General features: G+C 40.1%; 1 protein-coding gene across 1 annotated transcript in view; it reads right to left on the bottom strand.

Moving 5' to 3' along the window:
• The window catches only part of Ppef1 (protein phosphatase with EF-hand domain 1), a 99,660-nt gene that overhangs the window by 67,977 nt on the left and 15,580 nt on the right, over positions 1-16,103 (bottom strand). The window contains exons 2-4 of the mRNA XM_057759943.1: positions 7,424-7,551; positions 5,018-5,078; positions 499-549 (exon numbers count right to left, since the gene is read on the bottom strand). Of these exons, the coding sequence (XP_057615926.1) occupies positions 499-549; positions 5,018-5,078; positions 7,424-7,551 (240 nt within the window). The remainder of the gene's footprint in view (positions 1-498; positions 550-5,017; positions 5,079-7,423; positions 7,552-16,103) is intronic.

Below are 16,103 nucleotides of genomic sequence, written 5' to 3'. Positions count from 1 at the left end.
CACTAGCTAATAACAAGCAAATTTCAACACTGCCAGTGATTAAAACTTGAATAAAAGATCTTTTCTTTCATCTGAAGAAGGGAAAAAGTATAAAAATTGAAGCCCATAATTTTTTCACACAGATAATATCAGCTTATACCACCCACACATTACTTTGAAAAAACCCCACATGTTTCTGAACAAGGAACAGCATCATTTGGCAACATTCATAGTTGTTTCATTTCCTAATTATACGTCTGTGTCAAAATCATTAGTGTCCATATACTAAATTCAACAGATGCCAAATGACAGCTAATAAAGTTAATCTTAAATCTGGGTCAAAATCATTAGTGTTCATATATTAAATTCAATGGATACCAAAATGATAGTTAATAAAGTTAACTATCAATTTTTGATTTAAAAACCATGGAATGGAAGGATATATTCTTGGCATAAATTTTAAATTAAATAAATGAGTGTATTGGTTTCCATTAAATCAACAAAAAAAATGCTACCTACTTTCACTTGTTTTTAATATACTTCTGCTATCTTCTGCAATAAGACAGGAAGCTGAAACAAGAAGATTTTAACTGTTATACAAAAATATGTAATAACAAAATCTGTTGATATGATTAAAAAATAAACTCAAGAAAAACTCCAAAATCTGATAAGGAAATTAAATACAATACAGAGATTAATCTCACAGGCTTGAATCACATTTTTATCCCTGATGAGATAAGTAATCTTGAAAGGGTACCCTCAGACCCTCGTTCTTATAAAAGGTAAATAATTAATACTAGTCATCTCTTTAGTTTGTCATGAATCCTAAATGAAATGATATAAATTATTGAAACACATGGTACATGGTGAAGTTTACTGAGAAAAATAATATATGAGCTACTAATAATATTCAGTAAAAGCACAAGATGAGATATAAATATAAATATTTAATAAGGTATTCCAAATAAGTAATGGGAAGATAGCATGCTGGCAAATATTTTATTCACCATAGTAACATAAAATTAAAATATTCTAGTACCACAAAAGTTAAAAATATAAATACATATATACATACATATATTCCTAGAGAATATATGTATACATGCATGCATGCATGTATGTATGTATGTATATATGTGTGTGTGTATGTGTGTGTGCATGTATGTAAACTATGTGACCTGAGGGGACACTTTGGCTGATGGTGAGTCCAAAGTAAAGTCTAAACAACAACATTTGCACATGACTCAGCCTACTCCCACCAGTCTCTGTATAAACCTAAGGAAACTTTTCTTCTTCTTCTTCTTCTTCTTTTTTTGACTATAGACGGCATTGTTGTAAAATGCAGACTGGAAACTTGTATGTGCACTCTACTGTTTATCAAGTCTATGAATCTGTTTTAGCTCTGCAAGTAGAAGAACATGGACATAAGCAGGTAGAAGTGAGTTTTGCATAAGATGCAGTATGTTTGCCAGCATGAATACTACATTAGGACCCTCTTTCAAAAACAAAATGTCTTGAGATACTATGCACTTCAAAAAAATCAATCACTAATCTGGACTCTATATCTGGGACTTTCTAGCTGCTAAAAGATCTTAGTACTTCAATTAAACAGGTCAAGGTGGAGGCTGTCTAGAATCCTCCCACCAAAGCATGAGAAATCAACTTACACAGTACATGCATAATGGCATATGCCTGTCATTCCAGTGCTCAATATGCTGAGGCAGGATGATTATGAGATCAAAGCCAGCTTGATCTACATAGATAAAGTCACCTTATACATACTTAAATTCTGTCTCTGGCAATGAAAAGAAGAGAAGGTGAAGAGGAGAGGAGAGGGAGGCAGGAGGATGGAGAGGAGGGAGTGAAGAGAAGAACGTGTATGTTCGCCAAAAGGGACATGTACATAAACACATTAATACAGCCGCACAACTGTACTGAAAACAACCCATGCACACGTAAACAATAGGATGAATAAACTATAGTACATTGGTAAAATGGAATGTTATCCAACAAAAGGAGTGACTAAATTACAATAACATGAATGATCTCACAAGTATAATGTTGAGTAAGATTAGCTAGATTCAAGGTCTATTCTGGATGTTTCTACTAATAAGTAAATTTTAAAAACAAGCATAATTAACTAACTTATGGTATAGACGTTCAAAACTAGTTCCATAGCGCAATAGACATCGGGTTGCAGCGAGAAGAGGCAGAGGGGAGGCTTCTGTGACTCCAATAATGGTTTGAGGGTATATTTTTGGTTTTTGAGACAAGGTCTCACGTAGCAAGGATGACCTTGAATTTCGGATCCCCCTACTTCCTCCTCAAAAGCTGAGACTGCAAGCACGTGTCACTGTGCTTGATTTGTGCAGTGCCGGGGACTGAGCCCAGGGCCCCTGCATGCCAACCGAGCTCCGTCCCCAGCCATTCTCCTTTCTTTCTTCTTCGGAGTATCTGTTTTCTGGGCATGTTTTCTTTGAGAAAATTTCAGTCAGATATTATTTGTATACTTTCCTATAATGTATTTTATATTCCAAGGAAAACACTGTTCCCTTCTTTGAGAAGAAACATTCTGTTATATTTTTAAATCATCTGCAAAGTTTTTTTTTCAAAATGCAGATTTTGAAAAATCGAGAATCTGAATAAATATCTCTGAGCTGTAAGCCAGCCATCTGTGGTTCTGAAGCCCATATAAGCGACTCTGATGAAGTGAGTCTAGATTGAAATAGTAGCTGATTAGCAGAGAGACATGTTTCCTTTCATCATTATTATATTTCTCCCCCAAACATTTTTGACCAAGAACACGAAGCACAAACGACTGTCTTTAAACTGCAGCTACCTAAAATGGAGAGAATGGCAAAGTACCTACTTCCATGCAGTTCCCGCTCCTCAGGTTTGACTATTCTACCACTCAGAAAGCCTCTATGGATCCTTAAATGCTTCCCTTAGTTTCATACATATGTACTTGACTCGAATCACCCCTTTAAAGAGCGTTTAAAGGTTGGGAAGATGGCTCAGTGGGTAAAGTGCCTGCTGCCGAGCCTGATGACCTGAGTTTAATTCCTAAAATCCACATGGTAGAGAAAACCAAATCCTGCAAGCTGTCTTCTGACCTCCACACGTGTACCAAAGCACATTTGTGAGCTTTCTCTCTCTCTCTGTCCCCCGCTCTCCCTGTGTGTGCGTTAAGGAAATTTTAGAAAAAAATCATTTATCAGATTATTTAAAGATGCTCTTAGGGTTAGGCAGATGGCTCAGTGGGTAAGAACACTTCCTGTGCAAGTTTGAGGACCTAAGTGTGGCCACTATGGTCCCACATAAAAAGTCAGGTGTGGCTGCACACTTCTATGACTCCATCACTGGTAGAAACCAGAAATACGAGGCTTTCTGGACAGTCAGCCTGCTTAAAATATGGTGAATTCCACGCTTAATGAGACTCTGTGTTAAAGGGATAAGGTAGAGAGTGACCGAGCAGGTAACCTGACATCCTCTGTTGGCCTCTGAATGCTCACATGCGCGCGCGTGCACACACACACACACACACACACACACACGCACAGGTACACGTGCATATACAGAGTAGGGCTCCTAAATACTTTGCACATTGTTAGAATTAAAAATGGTTTACCCAAGGTGGTTTTCCTTCTTAACAGCTTTTGGGTTTGACATCTACTTTGGAAGTAACAGACAGATTTTATTTAGCATGAGAAATGTATGTCTTATGAATAATTATAATTTTAAACTCCTATGTTGCCTGTATCAATTCAAAATTGTTATATAGTTGATAGATAAATAGATAATATAAACACACCACAGAAAGTACCTTAGTCTAATTTATAGTATTATAACAGAATACCACAAACTGGATAATTTAAAGCAAATACAAGTTTATGAGTGGGCCTAGTTGTTTTTGGATTCCTTTAAATTCTTCTTCAGACAAAAATCAAACTAAAATGAGTTCTCATGTACCTTAAGTCTAAAACTGTTGCCAATTTTTAAAGGGAATTATAAAAACAATTAGCATATATTATAGATTTAAAATTTTTAAGTATAAGTGAGAAATAAAAGAAAAATCACCCACAGTCTCCATATCAGAACCAAATTATTTGTCTATGGGTTCTAAAGTCTTGGAAATCTAAGATTAAGGAGAAATGTTTGGTGAGGAATTTGTGCTCTAAGTCATAACATGACTGAAAACATCACAGCAAAAGAACAGGTACAAGGAAGAGGACTGAGGGATCATACTTTATAAGGTCACCACTGTTCAAATAATCCAGTATAGAGGAAGGGTCTCTAACTTCAACAGCTCTTACAGGTCTCACTTTCAGCATGTTGCATGAACTTTGGGGGAAAGATTGAAGACATAGCAGACATACCGAGTGGAGAGAGGGAAAGATATTACATTTAATCTATCATTTTCACCTAGACTCCTCTGTATGCAATACTCAAAATACTTGGGTTTCTTAGCATAAAACTTCTGTAGGTAAAACACAAGATCCTCATTACTAAACTTCTGTTGTGTATTAAAAGGTTGTGGTTCAAGACAAAATATTTAACCAAGGAATGCTGAATTTTGTTTTTTAATTAAAGGTTGATTTAGCAAATTCTATCCAGATGGGGAATAAAAACAAGTTGAGCAAAGTTTAGTTGCTAGGTGTCACACAGACAAGAAAGGGGAGCATCTTTAATGGCATAGCATCTCTTATCTTCATTTACATTTTAATGAAGACAATTCAATATATCCAACTGTTTTTCAAAAGACTACCCTTTAGAAGTGAAACGATTGTTTGGCAGTTACAAGAACATACTATTCCTGCAGAAGACCTGAGTTCGGTTCCCAGCACCCACATTGCATGGCTCATAACCTCCTGAAACTCCAGCTCCAGAGAGTCCGATGTCCTCTTTTGGCTCCCATGGACTCTGTACTCACCTGCACAAACACATACCTATCCACCCATCCACTCACCACCCCACACACCCAATTTAAAAATAAAAATAAATAAAACCTTAACAGGCTAAAACTTTTTTTTTTGCTTACCTGACTCTTCATTATTTGTCTTTGTGTAGTTTTCCAACATGAAGGAAAAGAAGTTGGACAGCTGAACAAGATAAAATGATATAAATCATTAACAAAGTCTGAGCCACTGCAGCAAACAGCGAAGTTCTGTGCAAGTCCCTTATTCCCCTGTTGTGCTCATCTTCCTGCTAGAGTGCATGCCAAGAGTCACAGATGGGCAGCACCACACTGAGCTGCATAGAAATTATATATGCATCCCTCCTGGGAGGCTGCCCATACAGAACTGGCTAAAGCAAACGTGTAACAACCCAGTCCTCTACCTCTTTGCCATGCATGGGACAAATGATAATGTAATTCACATTTAAACACGTCTATGGGATCGGCTGAAGTTAGGTATAGTTCTTCCTGACTTCTTTGTTCCTTATGTTCTCCTCATTATATCTTTGGTATCAAAATTAATACTGTTTAAATTGACAGCCTACACGGACTTGGGGAGATTGCTCGGTGGCTAAGAGCACTGACTGTTTTCTCAGAGAAACAGAGTTCAGTGGCAGCATCCACATAGCAAGCAGCTTATAACTACCTGTGACTCCAAGCTCAGGGGATGCAATGCTCTCTTTTGGCCTCCATAGGCACTGAACACACAAGGTGAACAGATATACATGAAAGCAAAACACACACACAACTAAATACTTTTAAAAAGACAGCCAACTCTATGAGGTCCTAATCAAAGCAAAGGGAACATTGAATGCCCTATGTCTTTTGTTGTTGTTGGGATTTTTGGTGGTGGTGGTGGTAGTGGTGGTGGTTTTTTTTTTTTTTTTTTTGAGACAGGGTCTCACTATATAGCCCTGGCTGTACTCAGACTCACTATATAGACCAGGTTGGCCTCAAACTCAGAGATCCTCCTACTTCTGTCTCCTGAGTGCTGAAATTTAAGACATGTATCACCATGCCTGGCCTAACCTATATCATTTTAATAGCTACCAAGAAGAGATTTGCCAACTTAACTCCTTTGGAAATTTGTTTATTTTTAAGGACCATAACCTGATACTTAAATATGGTTGTTAAAACTTTAAAAAAACACCAAAGGAAAATGAGGTCTCCTTTAATATCACTACTCACTCACCTATGTCACCCTTGTTCCTGCCAGTAGCCACTACGCAGAATCTGCTGTGTATGTTTTTCTAGAATATGGTTGAATGGTTAGGTTTTTAAAAAAATATTTATTTATGTATTTATTTATGTATTATGTATACAATATTCTGTCTGTGTGTCTGCCTGCAGGCCAGAAGAGGGCACCAGACCCCATTACAGATGGTTGTAAGCCACCATGTGGTTGCTGGGAATTGAACTCAGGACCTTTGGAAGAGCAGGCAATGCTCTTAACCTCTGAGCCACCTCTCCAGCCCCCAGGTTTTTTTGCATACATGAGATAAACTCTAGATAGCACTATGTAAGTTTGGTCTTACAGTAATAACTATATTGGGAATCTTTCTAAGATCATTTTATAGGTAAAAGGTACTCATTTTTTATTAGTGAATATCAAAGCAAGAGTTATGAATTTGTACCACCAATTTTATAAAGGACTTACACATTCATATATTTTCTTTTATAACTTTCATAGACTTGTTCCCTGGAAAACCTTCTGTTTTTAAGGTCTAAAAGTAGCCTGTCTGAAGGGCTTTGGAGGTTAGCTTAGTTGGCAAAGTGTTTGCTATGAGAACCTGAGTTTGAGCCCCAGAACTTATATAAAAACAGGGCAGTATTCACTTGTCATCCCAGAACTGGGGAGGCTGAGATAAGACGGTCCCCAGGAATCACTTCCCTAATAGCCAACCCTATTGGGAAGTTTTAGATCTCAATGAAAGATGCTATCTCAGGAAAGACAAGGTGGACAGCTCTTGAGGAATGATACCCATTCCACACACATACACTTGGATGTGCACACACCCCTGCACCTACATACACAAGAACATATGCAAACATAGCTATTCTTTTGGGGTTGAGGATATATAGTTCAGTGGTACAGTGTTTTCCCAACTTGCACAAGGCTCTGGGTTCAACCCTCCCACTTCCATTTTTTTTTTATTTTTCCGTTCATAAAGTAATGAGTTCATTTACCATTATGAAATATGCTCAAAAAATAGAAAAAAATACTTTTTATTAGTTAGCTAGACATCTGGCATTGTTCTAAAAGTGGGAGCTTCAAAACTGAGAAATACCATCTCCCCAAATCACAATCTCTCAACAACTAGTTCCAAAACAATGCCATTGCAGCTTCTATGAAAGCCTTTCATCAAGGCTCCTCAGCTTCAAACAGACCCACAGTTTCATTCTTTCAATAACAAGAAGAGAGGAGAGCGCCCGAGAGGAGGGGAGGGAAGGAGGAAGGGAGGGAAACAAAGACATGCTTGCCAAACAGACCTGCATTTGGCCTTGCTCATCAGCATATTCGATAGACTGGAAGATGGCGAGGGCATAATGCTGTCTAGCCGTTAGTCGAGCTCTGTACCGCCGGTACCAGTTTTGGATGACTAATGCGGCTTTCAGCACTGCAGACCCACAGGATATGAAAGGCAGAGAAAAACAATTATACTATAGCTTTGAGAGAAGCAGGTGTTTTAACCAAAACAATCCAACAATTTCTTAGTCCTAAAAAATAGGAACATAATAAACAATGAGATTGACCTTTATGCTTTATATAAAATGTTCTTAAGGCTCAAACACTCAGAGAGATCAGAGCACAATGATGTCATAACCATTAAGGGTAGAAGCTTTAAGGTAAGATTGCCTGAACATGATGCTTCCTGCCTGTCAGTCACTAGAAAAAGGAGTGTAGACTTGCAGCGAATACATTCCATGGGCTATCTTGCCACCATTAGAAAGAACGGATTAAATAAACCCTGGGAAATATGAGCACTGGTTGGTTTTTGTCAATATGATACAAACCTAGACGTATACAGGAACAGGGAAACCTAACTGGAAAAAAAAAATGCCTCCATATGATTGGCCCATAGGGTATTGTCTTGATGAGTGATTGATGTGGGAGGGTTAAGCCCATTGTGGGTGGTGTCACCTCTGGACAGGTAGGTGGTCCTAGAGGGTTTAAGAAATCAAACTAAATATGCCAGGAGGAGCAAGCCATTAATTGGCTCTACTCCATGTCTTCTCTATCAGTTCCTGTTTCCAGGTTCAATCTCGGTTTCCTCAAGAGTTTTTGTTTTCACCATGCGCAGAGTGTTCAATGTTCACCAAATACTTAGAGTCCCTGCAGTCCTCCCAACACCGTGAAGCTAAAAGAGGTGAGAGTACCCACTTAGCTCACTTAGTCACTAAGTAGAAATGGACAGGGAAAACCTGAACACAGATCTGACCCCAAGGCCCAAGCTTTTCACCGCCACAGAGATGTTGTCCTATTGCTATACATCAGTGTTCCCATTTATACAATGATATAGCAGAAAGGATGATCACGGGAGTTTCATCTACTTAGAATTAACCATGTCAAATAATATAATGTTAATAATAGATAACCAAGCTGATTTCTGTTTAATAATAGAACAGTCTGCTTTGAAACTTTGAAAGCTCCCTGCCACATGTAAGGAAACTGAGTTCAGAGCAGCGAGTGTGTTGTTCAAAGTCACCTAGCATAGACATCTGAGTCCAAACCCTGAGTTCTTTCCACTAGGGCCAGTTACTTTATTCCCTAACTCATTTGGATCTTTCCTTTCATTGACTAATAACAAACACTGTATACTACATGGTTGCTAACTGCAGTAACTGGACACTACATATACCGCCCTTTCTGCTCCCTCCCAACACAAAGAGAAATGGGAGCTAATGTCCTTCTGTCTCTGCTTGGTCTCTGTGCAGGGCATGGTTGAAATTCTACCCCACATGGGAGGAGTCATTGTTTTCTCAGGTAAACAACTGCATTCATTGGGTTCTATTCCGAGGCATGATGGAAAGACAGGGATGTGGAAGGGAAAGGAGCCTCTCATCCTGGTGTCTAGTGAAATTCTTCAGACAGCAATGAGTCAAATATTCCACAGGTATAGGATGGTCAGAGAGATCTCAGAGGTCCCCCCAAATAACACAGTTTATTGTTACTACTCTTGTTTACCCACCAAAACTAGATGACAAGACCCTATTTCTGGAGACCCGGTATGCGTTTGCTACATCACTCATGTAATTCATTTGGTAAATCAAGTTGGAAGCTTCCTCCCCAATGGCCAGCTAGTTTAGTGCCAGAAGGTGCTATGTACAATTTGAGAGGAGAAAAGTCATCAATAGTCTTAGCCAGCTGTGAACTCTGAAGGCTATAATAATACTGTTGGGGGGGGGGCGGTAACTGACCAGTTTCTCATGGGATTTGATGTCTGTTGTAATGTGAGCGGCAGGGCTGCGTCCCCAGCACCCAGCCGCCCGCATGGCTAGCTTATGCCCCGAAATAATTACACAGAAAACTGTATTCTTTTAAACACTGCTTGGCCCATTAGTTCCAGCCTCTTATTGGCTAGCTCTTACATATTGATCTAACCCATTTCTAATATTCTGTGTAGCACCACGAGCTGGCTTACCAGGAAAGATCTTAACCTGCGTCTGTCTGGAGTGGGAGAATCATGGTGACTCACTGACTCGGCTTCTTTCTCCCAGCATTCTGTTCTGTTTACTCCACACACCTAAGGGTTGGCCTATAAAATGGGCCTAGGCAGTTTCTTTATTAATTAACCAATGAAAGCAACAGATTAATACAAGACCCACATCAGAGGTCCACTCCAAAAGATCTCAAAGGTCCTGCCTGGTACTATAAATCTGGCTGGTAGTTCACGGCCAAGGAGGTCATAGGCCCCAGGAGGAAATTTACTATTATTTGGCTAAATGGATATGGTGTCAAACTGCCTTCTAAATGTTTATGTTTATACCCATAGATTGGTGCTGCCTTCAGTCTGGGTCAGAGAAATCCTGTGTGAGTGGGAAATGATTAAAGCAAAGATTCACAAGTAGTCAAAATGCTGATAAAAAAAGACTTTAAAAAGCTATTTTAAAATTATATGGGTGAGTGTTTTGCCTACATGTCTGTATATGCATCAGATGCATGCCTGGTGCCCACAGAGGTCAGAAGAGGGCGTTAGATCCCTGAAACTGGAGTTACAGGTGGTTTTGGGTCATGATGTTGGTGCCTGGAACCAAATCTGGGTCCTCTGTAAGAACAACAGGTGCTTGTTAACTGCTGAGCCATCTCTCTATCCCCATAAGTGACTATTGTGTGCTCATCCCCAAGTGGCACATCTACATTACCCCCTCCAAGGCTAAGAAAGCATCGAGGAACAAGGGGTAAAAAGAATATAAGAGCCAGATGATAGAGAGCATTGTGAAATGCTGTCATTTGGACGTGACTGGATGTCACATCTAGTTACATCCATGAACTCACATCAGTGGCGATTACCTGCACATGACTGGGCTCCTCGACATTCCACCATGAGGAGCTACAGACATTTAATGACTGATATGGGATGGGGGGGTCATATTCCTTTGTAGTATAGCCAGTGGTAAGTTGGCCTCACTCAAGTAAACCCATGCTTATGCAAACAACTCTAATTAAATGTGTGACACCCCCCCCCCAAAAAAAGATAGAAAAGTAGGAAGGGGATTTGTATGAGAAAAGAAGTTCAGTGTGGGGGGGATAAAAGAGAAAATGGGGAAATATGATCAAAATACATTTTATATGAAATAGATTATTAGAGAAACAAAATGGTTAAAACAACAAAAAGAAAAGAAAAGAAAAAGAAGGAAATAAAGGAAGGAAGGAAGGAAGGGAGGGAGGGAGGGAGGGAGGGAGGGAGGGAGAGAGGGAGGGAGGGAGGGAATTACAGTATATTTGAGGTTGGAGGAATATACTTCAGTTGCCTGTCATGCACAAAACCCTGGGTTCAATGCCCAGTACTGCGTAAAACCAGGTGAGGTAGTTACCATGTACAATCCCAGAATTTAGAAAGCAGAGACAGAGCAGCAAAAGTTCAGTGGTCCTTGGCTACAAGGCAAGTTAAAGGGCAACCTGGACTATCTGACACTCTATCTTAACAAAGAAAGAATTCCAGGTCAGTTCATATTTACTGTGAGGGTTACCGCAGAGTGACATCATTCCCTTTATGAAGAGATGTTTCTACAGAGCAGAGTACAACCCATGATGAGAAGAGGGACCCATTCCACATGCTGCCTTGTGATTTGTGGCTGATCCCAAACGCCATGTTGGGTTCTATAGAACAATGATCATGCACCTAGGTTCTAGAATTTGAGATCTGCGTTCTCTCTCACTGCCAAGCAGGGTAACCCCCAACAATTTATCTCTGAACCTCAGTGGCCTTATTTTGCAAACTATGGCTGATGACAATTCATAGGAAGGAGGAAATCAAATCAAGGTGTCTACATCACGATGTCTGGCACAAAGCAAATGTTCCTGATTTGTCTTGCTCGCCAACCTTTGACTTGATTTTTTTAATTTTAAAAATTTCTCTCAAAATGCCACAATAATGACCATCACCAGAGATAAGAGTCTATTAAATCAAACAAACAAAAACAACTTGGCAATAAAAAAAAAAAAGCCATGCATGTTGGGGAGAAAAAAAAATGGATTGATACCTTAACTAAATATATGCTGTTGCTTCCCAAAGCTTACATATGGCAGTAACTTTTTTCTCCTCTTGCAGAGATTAATAAGACCGGGAAGACAGACACACAATTCTTAAACATTGACCTGAAGCAGCTCTAAGCTGTCAAGCAAGGTGAGAGCTAGACAACACAGATCTTCACCTCCTTGGGCTGGATGGATTGAAACTAACAACCTCTCGGTTCTACCGGGCACTACTTTGGAAGTTTCCAGTCAAGAGGAGGGGCTGTGTTACCCTGCAGCATGTAGGTGGGCTCTCTGGTGCCAAATAAGGTCTTAGGGGCCTGCTGTTGGTATGCCTAATCCTGTCTGTCGATCTTCTAACCTCTCCGGGGAGGTTCTGAGGAAGTTAAATGCTCAAAAAGATAACAGTAAGGTAGGGATCAAAACCCATTTTCTTGGTCAACTGTGGCCCAAGTATTCTATACCAGTGTAGAACTCTAATAGGCATGAGTTGGAGGATCCAGGAAGTCGGAAGCTTGATATCTAAGCATTTGCGATTTTTCTTTCTCCACGAAGACCAGGCCTCATCAAATGCCCTCCAATTCCATTCCCTCTGTTTCTCTTCTGCCACTCAATTCCTCCTGTTCCCATTCCCGAACCTGCCCCAGTCCACTAGCAAAATCTCCTCTATTTCCCCTTAGAGCCTTCCTTGTTACCTAGCCTCTCTGGGTCTGTGGATTGTAGCATGATCATCCTTTATTTTACAGCTAACATCCACTTATCAGTGAGTACATACCATGTTTGCCTTTCTGGGTCTGGGTTACTTCCTTCCTTCATTCATTTTTTAAAAATATAACAAAATAAAACATAGTAAGATAAAATAAAAGCTACCACATTGAAGTTGAACAAGACAAACCAACAAAAGGAAAAGAGCTCAAGAATCAGAGGTTCCCCCTTTCCATATGTGTTTCTCTTTATGCTGACTGGTAGAGATGTCTTATCTTGCTTGGTTTTTGTTTTTTTAATCAAGAGCTTCCTTGTCAGGCAGTTCCTTAAACCAGAAGTTTTGTATTTGGAATGATAAGGCATTCAGACTCTGCTTTTGAGATTCCGCTGGCAGAGGCCTTCTGAGGAAGCACCACGAGGAGCAAACTGTTAACGTCCCTTTAAGGAGCCTGGCAGCCAGTCAGGAAGACAGGGAGCACAAGGGCAATAGGGCTGATTAAAAGGAATTCAAATGAACTGGAAAGAGAATGGATCCTCTCCTGATAAAAGGCTTTAATTGAGAAGGAAAAGCACCTATTTCCCGAACTGCTCAAAGCAGAGTAAGAATAGCGTACGGTTTGCCTTTGTGGGGAGCACAGGTGTCATAATTGTTAGTCTTGTTTAGCTATATTCTCTAGCTGCCACCTGCAAGTTCTCTTGAGAGACAACATGAAGCGCATGCTTTGCAGACATGAGACGGTCACAAAGTCTACTCCTTGAACAGTGCCATGGCTTCTATGTCAAACGTCACAGTCATACAAGGCATGGCGATTCACAGTTGGAGCCCCAGCGCTTTAGAGGCCAAGACAGTAAGTTCAAATGCAGCCTGAACTACACAGTTAGTTCTAGGCCATCCGGGGACTGGCGCACACACATGCACACTAAAACAAAATAAACAAAAAAGGAATATAATCGCTAGCATGACAATATTGAGAGGTAAGAGTTCTGGGGTGTCCTTAGGTCCCTCATGAATAGATTAGTACTTTTATCTTAGGAGTGGCTTCCTGAGGAAAGGATGGTGTAGCTCCATCTCTCAGTGCACAGGCTCTCTGACCACACAATGTCCTTAGTCATGTTATGAGGCAGCAAGAAGTCCCTCGCCAGATGGCAATGCCTTAATATTTGACTTCCCAGTCTCCAGCACCGCGAGAAATGTCTTTTCTTTATAAATCCCAGAGTCTGCAGTATTCTGTCAGAACAGTAGAAAATGACAAAACTAGGAGGCGAGGAAAGCAGAGAGTTTATTGAGATTTGCTCATTCACCAACTCTGGTCAGGCTCCCCTGCAGAGCAAGAGATGGTCCTGAAAGACATAGGCTTGCATTTTTACACTACACTTCTTTACTGGTGTTGGAGGTGGTAGTGGTGGTGGTGGTGGTGGTAGTGGTGTGTGTGCTATAATACACATATGGGAGTCAGAGGACAACTTACAGGAGTCAATTTTCTCCCGTCATTCATTATATGGGTGCCAGGGAACAAACGCAGGTCTTTATACACTAAATCAGTTTGCCAGTCCCTGAAAGGCATTTTTAAAAAGACTTTTGAATTGTGAGTGCGCGCATGCGTATGCATGTTTACGTGTGATTGTAAGTGCCCATGGAGCTAGAGGTATTCGACCCTGGGAGAGCGAGTGACAGCTGGTTTTGAGCTGTCTTATAAGGGTGCATTCCTCTACAAAAGTACTGTGTGAGCCGGGCGGTGGTGGCGCACGCCTTTAATCCCAGCACTCGGGAGGCAGAGGCAGGCGGATCTCTGTGAGTTCGAGACCAGCCTGGTCTACAAGAGCTAGTTAGTTCCAGGACAGGCACCAAAGCTACAGAGAAACCCTGTCTCGAAAAACCAAAAAAAAAAGTACTGTGTGCTGTTGACCACTGAGCCATCATCCCAGCTCCAGACCTGTTCTTTAACAAGAAACTAAAACCATCTCCAAACAATGATGGGTGTTTTAGAACTATCACTTTCCTCAAGTGACAATGGAGATGATAATTTTATCCTTGTCAGAAACCTCTGGCTTTCCAGTTAGAGAAGAGTAAGAATTAAAATTTATTTGTTTTACATTCTATATACTTGTTCATTCACCTATCTGTAAGAGTTAAAAACAAAACCAAAACCAACTAAGTTCTGAATTTGTAATTAGAGAACTTCCATTTTGATCTTTACTGAACCAGGTGCCAGGTGTAACTTCAGGCAGATCATGTAACCTCTCTGGTCATCATTTCTCTGGTGAACGCTGGCAACGCTGGGTTTGTATGCTCTCTAAGATCCTTTCCAATTAGAAAATATTCAAACCATCTGCTTTTTTAGGGACACAGCTGCAGCCAACCTATTATTGCACATAGCAAAGTTGAAAATAACTACTGAAGGACAAAATATGATGAGTAAAACTCCATGCTCAAGCAGAAACTTCTGGAAAAGCAAGACAAATTCGAAAGGCTATTCAATTCTACATAGGACTAGATACAGATGTAGCTCAGCAGAAGACCACTTGCCTACTATGTGTAAACCCTGTTTTTTGTCCCTAGAACTCCTAAATATAACTAAATAAACAACGAATAAATAAATTATCCCCGTAGAAAAACATAAGTAAAACTATAAACAACTCTGGTTTTGCTATCAAGGAACTGTGGCCAAAGTCGATAACAATTGTTTCAAGAACATTAGTTTTTTTCCTAGTATGACCTTTTGTCTCAAGTCTTGTTTTATTTTGTTGATTGTTTGCTTTATGGCAGGTTCTCTCTCTCTAGTCATGGAATTTGCAATCCTCATCTCTGTCTCCAAGTGTTAAGATTACACGCATGTGCCACCACTCCCCATTTACCTCTTTAACTACTCTACAAAGCGGCTGGTGTGGCTAATGTGGTCACTGGCATGAACAGGGGAGGGGAGGATGAATGGAGAAGAAAATGAAGAGCAGAGGGAACGGAAGCTAACAAATATACAGGCAGAGTCTGAGGCATAGAGGCCTCAGTGTGGACAAAGAGGTAAGAGAAAGAGATGATAACTACAAAGATTTCAGAGGTAAGCCGCTGTGGCAGGGGATGAAAGTAAGCAACTGAATCTGAGCAGTGGAGGTGGTTGCTAAACTCAGGAGGTCAAAGAACTGAGGTGTCAAAAAGCATTGTGGGGCCAAGGGGTGTATCAGAATGATGGATTATTGAAGAATTACAAGTTAAGGGAAATTTCCCCACCGAACCATCTCTTCAGCACATCTCTTCAACACTGAAATTATTGAAGAGTATTGGAGGGGCTGGAGAGATGGCTCAGTGGTTAAGAGCATTGCCTGCTCTTCCAAAGGTCCTGAGTTCAATTCCTGGCAACCTCATGGTGGCTCACAACCATCTGTAAGGAGGTCTGGTGCCCTCTTCTGGCCTGCAGACATGCACAGACAGAATATTGTATACATAATAAATAAATAAATAAATAAATAAATAAATAAATAAATAAATATAAAAAAACAGAAATAATCTTTAAAAAAACAAGTATGGATAGTTGTATATATATATATATCCCTCAATTTCATTTTTTCTGCTATTTCTTCTCAATTCAATTTAGGCTATATGTTTTTCTGGGATAAGCAATATGTCCTTTTGGGGACAGTTCCATCAAGAAGCACATGATGGAGCTGGAAAACTGGCTCAATAGTTAAGAGCACTTATTGTTCTTGCAGAGGACCAGGGTTCAGTTCCCAGCATCCAGATGATGGCTAACACGTATGCATAACTCCAGTTCC

Source organism: Chionomys nivalis, chromosome X (assembly GCF_950005125.1).
Source record: "Chionomys nivalis chromosome X, mChiNiv1.1, whole genome shotgun sequence".
NCBI lineage: Eukaryota > Metazoa > Chordata > Mammalia > Rodentia > Cricetidae > Chionomys > Chionomys nivalis.
The sequence above is the reverse complement of the archived record's forward strand: the minus strand, read 5'-3'. Positions and strand labels throughout refer to the sequence as shown.